This window comes from Athene cunicularia, assembly GCF_003259725.1.
Source record: "Athene cunicularia isolate RWA chromosome 3 unlocalized genomic scaffold, athCun1 chr3_part1, whole genome shotgun sequence".
NCBI lineage: Eukaryota > Metazoa > Chordata > Aves > Strigiformes > Strigidae > Athene > Athene cunicularia.
Genome location: NW_020799097.1, coordinates 104,026,882 through 104,035,652, shown reverse-complemented (window position 1 = coordinate 104,035,652; position 8,771 = coordinate 104,026,882). Strand labels below are relative to the sequence as shown.

General features: G+C 38.3%; 1 protein-coding gene across 1 annotated transcript in view; it reads left to right on the top strand.

The window, feature by feature from the left end:
- Positions 1 to 8,347: 8,347 nt before the first annotated feature.
- Positions 8,348 to 8,771, top strand: part of RAB3GAP2 (RAB3 GTPase activating non-catalytic protein subunit 2) — a 110,096-nt gene continuing 109,672 nt past the window's right edge. Inside the window, exon 1 of the mRNA XM_026844636.1 lies at positions 8,348 to 8,510. Within this exon, the coding sequence (XP_026700437.1) occupies positions 8,348 to 8,510 (163 nt within the window). The remainder of the gene's footprint in view (positions 8,511 to 8,771) is intronic.

Genomic DNA, 8,771 nt, shown 5'->3' with positions numbered 1-8,771 from the left:
AAGAATGTGATGAGATAGGAAATTACAGGTATTATATGGCCAGCAACTTAATGAACATGGGTAAACGGAATCTCAGAAAGATGGATATTGGGAAATATGTAAGGACAAAGCTGCTGTGATGGCAGGTTATAGACTGCCACCAGGTTTAAAATCAAATTGGTCAAATATTTGAGGGAGTAAATAAGAAAAATGGTCTATGTGATAACCTTTAACATTAAGATTACAAATAAATGGCCTTTTTCCCTCTGAAAAAGAAGGCTGCTTGGAAACAAGTAAAAGATGTTTTACATGATTTTTCTTTTAGTTTCTCCTAAGTATTGGATTAAGATGGAAAAGATAAGAGCCAACAGTGGGGAAAGGAGGAAGCTGGGAGGAAAGCTTACAAGAGAGCTGAAAATAGCACTCTATCGCAGTGACTAAGTCTGTGCCTCCACTTACAAGAAGGTGCGTGTTTTACTGCATCATGAATAAGGCGTGGATCCTCCTACAGAGACACTACAGGTTTTGCCACAAGGTTAGCCTTGGGCAGGAGTCTTTACAGCAAGCCCTGCTAGAGCCTAATCTATCCAAATCTAATCTAGTCTCCAACCACATCTGCCTAATGCAAGATATCACTTCTCTCTAACAACCTTGCTTAATTTTGTCTCTGCTTGAGATTTTAAAAGTTATCATGCACTACTATTACTTTATAATACAAAAACAATTAAGACTTTGTCACCAGTAATACTATCATTATCTGTTCTTGCAAAAGACTGCCATGGGCTATCCAGTAACTCTGTATGTTCAGCTATGCGAACATCGATGTACTACACAAGTTCTTTCATTAGAGGTGAAATAAAGTTCTGTCTCATTATTCAAGCTATCTGTATCACAACTACGTATGTTTAAAATACAGTTCTGCAACACAACTAGACAAAACTCCTTACATTGGATCAATTAAAATATATCTAAATTTGGATATCATTGTCTGCTCTGATTAACATTTTTCTACTTTTGTGAATTCTACAGGCCACATGTTCAAACATAAAACAGTATTATTATTCTACTCACTGCCAACACACCACTAGGGTCACAGTGAACAAGGCAGACACCGATCTGAAGTCGTGAATATGTTTCATTCTCTCCTCGGTATAACTCAACTATGTTTAGCAATCCTTACTTGAGAAATCATTAACACTGTGAAAAAACATATCAAGGTGCTATACTTGCTGGACATTCAAAATGACTGAGCAATTTAAAGAATGTTTTACTGCTTTTTTTATTTTCCCCTGCAAGTGCTTCTTTAGATTGGGTATACAGTTTGGAAGTTAAAACAATGAAATTGGCTAAAGCTTACTGTAACCAAGAGTCCTCTTTCTGATATATTGCCAGTCTTCTGAATAACATAACTATGAAGAAAAGTAACCTTTTTTTTTTTTTTTTCCCAAAACACATTGTATTACTGTATTGTGAATGTAGGTTTCTGTAACATGTCTTACATTTTATAAAATGTTGCAAACTTGACAAAGTTCACACACAAATGGCCAGGAGTCATTGGTACTGAGCACTTAAATCTTGAACAGCTCAGTAGAAGTCTTTACAAAAGTCATCTTGATCATAAGCCATGTCAATGACAATCAAACAAGTGGAGTGCAGACCACTTGTCATTGTGACACCCACAGTCTACAAACCTAAGGTGTCCCACAAGCAAAGGAACAGCAAGATAAAAGAAGGAAAATTACTTTTTCCTGAATCCATATACAAAAACCAACATATAAAAGGACTTGAAAACACAGACGGTGCATTCATTTCAGTATAGAGAGCCGGCTTTCCATGATTTAAGCGATGTAAAGTGACTGTCGATCAGCTGTTCTGATGGAGAATTTTAGAATAACATAATGATCTGCCATTCTACAAAGATGCACAGAAAACCTGCGGTTTAGGGTTTTACATAAATACACTCTATTGATCATTACAGGCTAAACCATGGCACTGCTCCCTAAGCATGTCCAGTTCATTGCTTTAAAAGTTAATTGTAGCCCAGATGCATTTAACTGTGCAGACGCCTTACTACAACTGTGAACATATGTCTTTCAGGGTAAGATGGTGGGTTTTTTAAAACCATACATAAAGAAATCCCTGACAAAATGATCATCTGAAAAAGAAAAAAAACAAAACCCAAACAACTAAACATTTTTTTCAACTGCCATCTGAGTTCAAAAAGAAGGAGGATTATGATAAGCACAGAAAGTACTTTCCAATGTTTCTGCCTTAAACTATTTTGCCATGATAGCTATAGTGTGTTTGGTCACTACTTAGAAAAAAATATGATGAAACAAACACAGGGATATCTGCTTTAAGAACAAGAACTATCTTATCCTCTTGGAATTTTTAACCTTAGATTCACTAGGATGCTCACTGAAACCATCCTAGCTGCATCATCACCTACAGATATGAAGTTTTAAACTGACCTTGAGATCTTGGCAATCCTTTGGTTTTACTAAGTTATTCACAGAAAAAAAAAAATTCTTTTTTAGATGAGATACATCTAGAACAATTTAAAGCTCAGTTTAGCACCAAGCAGATATAACACACTGAAAAAAAGTTAATTCAGAATATGAAAAAAGTAGAAAAATATTAACAATTAAACAGGCTTGGTAGTTGATGTGGAGAAAGAGCTTATTATTAAAACTAAAATTCAGTTGCATTATGTTCATTACACCAGACAATGTGAATGTTTCAGTGAAACTTTTCTGCTTTCATAGTTGTTTTCACAAACATTCAACTGTGAGGAACATTTCTTCTTAATTTACCATTCCTAGAGGGGAGTAAACAGTCAAGAACGAAGACCCAGAAAAAAGCTGTTAAGTCATTAAAAAAAATTTGGGGGTAATTCCGAAATTCCAGAAAGATTAAAACAAATAAAACCCACCACAAAAAGCAAGCATTGTGTTTCCAGTGTTGTCATGACCACACCGCCAATAAACTAAGTTTGAAACATGTCACTGTCTGCAGCAACTTACAAGTAGTATATTTAACCTGGAGGGCAGCACAGAACTTTTTTTTTTTTAAAAAAAAAGATTAGATAGTATCTTTTAGTAGTTTCAGACAGAGGTGATAAAATGCTTTCTCTCTGATATCACAACATTTGAAAAGTTCAATCAAACTCTCAAGTTGTTGGTAGGACAATTTGTAAGAAATCTGTTTTAGGGCTTTAGTTGTGCCATAGATTTCTAGCTTCACGTTAATAGCAAAAATCATCCCTCCTTTTTACAGTATAGTTTCTCAACAAGTCTGCTCTACTAGAAAACAGTGTTTAAAGTTCTCTTTCAAACATCAGTAAGATATTAAGGCTGGGTCTATACTAAAAATTCTAAGAACAAGAAAAAACCCTCTGTAAGTGCAAATAAAAATCACTGATCAAGAATATAATTTTACAGAAATCACTGTATCTGCATGAAAAAGAAAAATTAAATTACTACTTATTCTGTGTTTAAACTATTGATATAAATTAGAAGTTAACAGGAGCTCCCTCTGCTAAACAGCAATTGTGATGGTAGCAACTTACCATATTTATAGCAGAAACATTAATTACCAAATATGCCACGGGGGGGAAATCCTGCCTTCACTGATGTTTAAAACATTTTAAATGCAGAGTTAAAAATGTAAAAAGCTCTATTACTATAAATGGTAAGTCCATGTGATGAGAATAATATGACGGTAGAGACTCCACCAGTAACAAGGCTCCACGGAACATAATCTCCTTGTTCTAGTTCAGTGTTTAACTCCACTGACCATGTAAGTACAGTTTACAGAACACCAACCACAAACAATCTAACTTTATGTTTACCTGTGAACCTCAAAAACCCTATGAAGTATGAAATTAAACAAGTAGTACAATCAAACTGGATTAACTCTTTTTGAACTTTTAACACTATATACTCTTTTATGATGCCTAGAAAGAACACTGAAGCTATATCTTCATTTGTTTGTTCCAAAATATTTCTCTTTGACAGAAAACGAAATTAAACATCTATATCACCTGTTTCATGACTCCGACTGACACGGAAGGTTAACTTTAAAATGGATAACATACTTCATAACAAAATGAACCTTGCTGTCTCTGTGCATAATGCTCTAGCTAAACATGTGCTTTTCCCCACAATATAGAAGCTCAAGACCTGAAACAAAACAAGGCTGCTTAGAGAAAACACAAACCTTAAAAATAAGATTAGGAGAACATACCCTGTTCTCACCATTCAAACAAACATACGACCTAATGGTATACTTATGATCAAGGAAAATAATCTTACAAGGAAAACACACAGGCATTCTCCACTTTGCTAAAGCCCATCTCCTGTGGATAAGAAAGATACAGCTGTACTCTTGAACCCATAAGGCTTGGAAACTAGGCCATTCTTCTGCTTAAGGCACTGAACGAAAGAATTCTTGTCAGATACTTTCTCCCACGCCCCCTCTGTCCAAATCAAAACCATGTGTTCTTATTGTACAAAAGCAAATCCAGAAGAAAAAAAACAACACAAAACAAAAAGAAATTAAACATGGTATAATTATTATTACCCCAACCTGACCATTCCACTCCATCCTCTTATCTCTTGCCCTGTTCAATTTTTTTTCCTCTTTAAAATGCAGCTATCTAGTAGCCTCCCCTATCAGAAAGTCAGCCTTAACCACACCCACTTTAGCTGACATCTGAGACATCGCCCTTCCCTCACTGGTCAGCAAAGGCGTGTGTATGTGCGTGTCAAAGTTATAATTATTTGTATGATAATGATCATATGGCACTGTATGATTCTTCCTTAAAACTCCCCCTGCTGCGGTATCTCCTGATCATTCTCATATGGCACCGGCGAGGTAAGATAAACCACAACTCTCACATTCCTCTTCGACTCTGGCCAGTGTTATCATCCAGTCCTCCTGCCTTGTTTGTTTCTTCCACCATAAACATACAAGATCTCAGTGGCATAATTAACTAACTTTTATGTGTCTGTAAAGTACAGAGCAAAAGAATACCTTAAAACTTAGCTAGATGGGCGATGTCACAACACAAATAAATGGTAATGCCTTCACAAATAATAGTAATACCTTCAAAAGATTAAATTACATATAGTATAGGGAAAAAAAACCCAACCACCCTATTCTTACACCAGACTAAGAAAAGGCAAACTATGCCATTCTCATTTTTATTAATTTTACTAAAGGAAGTCGCATTCAGCTGTCTGTTGAATCTCTCAGTCTTTTCTTATACAGATCTGCCCCAAATCATTTAAGAGACTATGTTACTGACATATTTTCTTAATTCAGGAAAACCATTCCCCAATTTAATGACATGATACAAAATAATATGAAGGGAAAAACATAAAACCCCCTTTCCTTATTTAATACCAACTCAGTGAAAACAAAAGAGCTACTCTAGCTCGAAGCTTTTGATTCCTGTCCCTCTCCTCCCCCAGCTTCAGCAGAGATGGGAAGCTCAGTTCACCCAAACTAACCCCAACTGCAAGTGTTTGAATGCACTGAAACGTTACCTACCACAGCCTACATAAAATGTATAAAGAAAGCTGTAAGTAGTTACATGCAGAAAATCGAAACACAGGAAAATTATTATTTTGAATACTACTCTTATCCCTCACATGAAAGAAATAAATCCAGTAATAGGCATGAAAATAATCTTTACTGTACTGCCTCCACCCATTAATTTCCCCAAGTTTCCCAATAAAGCATTCAACAGGAATAAGCATTTGACAATCATATTCTGTTTCCTTAAACACAGCTTCCATGAAAGAGGAGTAACATTGCCAATTAAAAATATTTATGGACATATGCTAGAAAAGTTAAACCTAGCACTGGGAGACAAAGAATAGCAAAAGGGAAAAAAACAGTGTGAATTTCTGTAACACAGACCTATCGGTTATACACATACTGTTTCACAGCCTCTGTTTCCCTCCACCTGTTGTTTGTTGTCAGCGGTCCCTGTACCTTTCACTCCAGTTTTCTGATCAGACCTTATCCAAGTAATCTGCTGCATGATCTTATACCTTCTAGACTATTTTCAAAGGGCACTGAGGGATAAAAGGCATAAAGAACTACGGGAATACACATGTTTTTCAACCATCCCACCAGGAATTCCCATAATTCCTCAAGGAATGTATATTCTTATGATAGGTGCTATAACCAATTAGATTTTTTTTTCAAATGAGAGAACACATGCTTGCATACTCACTAAAAAAAAAACATATGTTGAAATTTTATTTATTTTCTATTTTAAAGAGCATTAAAAGCAGCTGCCAAGAGACAGGGGTTAACAGTGGTAGGGTAGTTCCCCATGATTTCATGCAACGACCTCACGCCACATGCAAAGCACAGCTGGACATGTACGTAGGCTTGTACTCAGAGCCATCAATCAGCTCTCTCCGGGATACAGAGCTACAGTCTGTCCCTTGAGAGTCAGACAATGGAGAAACATTGCTGAGATGGCCACGCATAGAAGATGGAAGAGTGCTCTCCTGAAGGTCACCTTTAGCTGAAGAACTTGGGAGAGCTGTGTTAATATATGTACTTGGGAACTGGAAATACGCACTACAAAGATGGATTTATTTACCAGTCCCAAACCACCCATACTTGCGCTGCTCTTTCACTCCTCCCTCTTTCCAATAACTTCTCCCTTTAGTTGCAACTTCTAACCACTCGGTTACCCAGAGCTTACCAGCTAAACTTTGTGCATCAGGACCCATCAGCATAAACACCTCCCTGGTTCATTAGGGTTTATTAGCAGGAGGAAGCACATTAAAAGTAAATTAAAAGTCTCACCTCACCCCAACAGAGTCCTTTTTAAATCAAGGAATGCTGCTGTTGATGAAGTCAGCAACAGACCACGTCCTCCTTCATCCCACGTTTGCCACTTTAGCCAAAGGTTTTACACAAGGGAGACCACAAGTAGGAAAGAAGGCTTCCCAAGGCTCCCCTACCAGCAGAAGCAACAATCTACTTGAGATCTCTGCTCCAAAATCCAGCAGACGTCACACTAGTGACAGCACTAGAATTACTTTGTGCACATTTGGGAACTTACTATTGCACAGCTCTTCGCTGTTTATCTGGCCAGAGGATTATATTCATTACTATTAGGTTACAGGCTTATACCAAGATTTTCAGGAGCAAACATGTAATTTTGAGTGTTTTGATATCCTGTACAAACCTTGGGTTTTTTAGATACCCAATGCACTCTGAAATAATAATAAAAGAAAATCCTGACTTATCTCTAGGTGTCAAAATAGAGCATTCAAAACTAGCGTAATATTTTCTAAATGAACTACTAACCCTTTAATTGAAGTTTTCATTCCATAGAAGTTGATGACGTTTGAGAATATTTCCATATGCCTTGTGTAAATGTACTTTGCAAGTCTTATATACTATATTACTGGATACATGCATAAATATTTCCTATCCCTTCCTGTCATCTCTCTCTCATCTACATTTCATTTGAAATGGAGGCTCATAAGTAACACATATCACTCAAACCTGGACTTTGTCATTTAATTAAACCTAAACTTTCATTTTCATCTGGAGGACTTGCTTTTGTTCTAACAGTAATACAGGATTCATCAGTCCCTAAAGAGCAAGGACAGACCAAACATACCTACTTACTTTAACTAGTAACTAGGCTGATTTTGCTATGTTAATTAAACTTCCACTAAGCAACCAATACTAAAAGGTCATTATAAGAAGACACTAAGCTAGGGTTTCACTTCTCTAAATATATTATCTCATTTCTGTTACGTTTGTCTTCCAATCCCTCTTCACGTATTCACTTTTTATTTCTTACAATTCAGTAACCTATTCAGCAGGCACAGCTATTTTGACCTGTACAGTAACTAAAATGATGAGCTCCTACTGACAGCCAGAACCTCTACAGATTGATACAATTCACACAAGCATCTTCCTCAACCCATCCCAGGCCATCTTCCTTCGTTTCTTACCAATCACTTTCCACTCAAGCCTAAGTTGAGTGCAACTGCACGTGTTAAATTTCATGTGACTCCTTTTTCCCTCCCGGGCCTTCTGCCACCTTCCCAACGGCAACTAATGATATCCGGCACACATTCCAAACATACCTATTTTAATACCGGTCCCCTCACCTAAGACGAAAAGTTCACACCTCCCATACTACTATGTAAATCATTACCACCGATGGACAGGACCAGACGTGGTCCAGGATTTTAAGATTTCTCAGGGACACTGTCTATCATAACCGAGTCTGGTTATTTCCTGTGGGAAGACCACCACAACGAAGAACAACACTCTGCTTCTACTCCATCAAGTCCGGGCGGAGCAGAGGAAGAGCGCAAAGATGTTTAAACAGAGCACAAAGGAAGATACAAACAATCAACTCGGGAGGTACCAAGGACACGACGACAGCCTCCCTCAGACGCAACACAAAGCAAAAGAGAGGAAGGATACAGCAACGGCAACGCCGGGGACCGTCTTCGAGGTGCAAACCAAACAAAGAGCAAGTACGGCTGAATCCCTGAGGGCGAGATGATGCCGAGTGCCAGGCAGTTGGAAAGCCCACGAGCGGGTGCCCCGACCCAGGCAGCGGGGTGCCCGCCGTAGGGGACGCGTCGAGGCTGGGCAGCCCGGCGCGGGGCCGGAGGCCTCTCCCCGGCGGGGGACCGAAGCCAACTGCCTGCGGGCCTGCAGCCGCCGGCTCCAGCCAAGTACATATAAGGGCAGCCCGGCCCGGCCCGACAACGCGTGGAAGGGGCTGCCCGGCC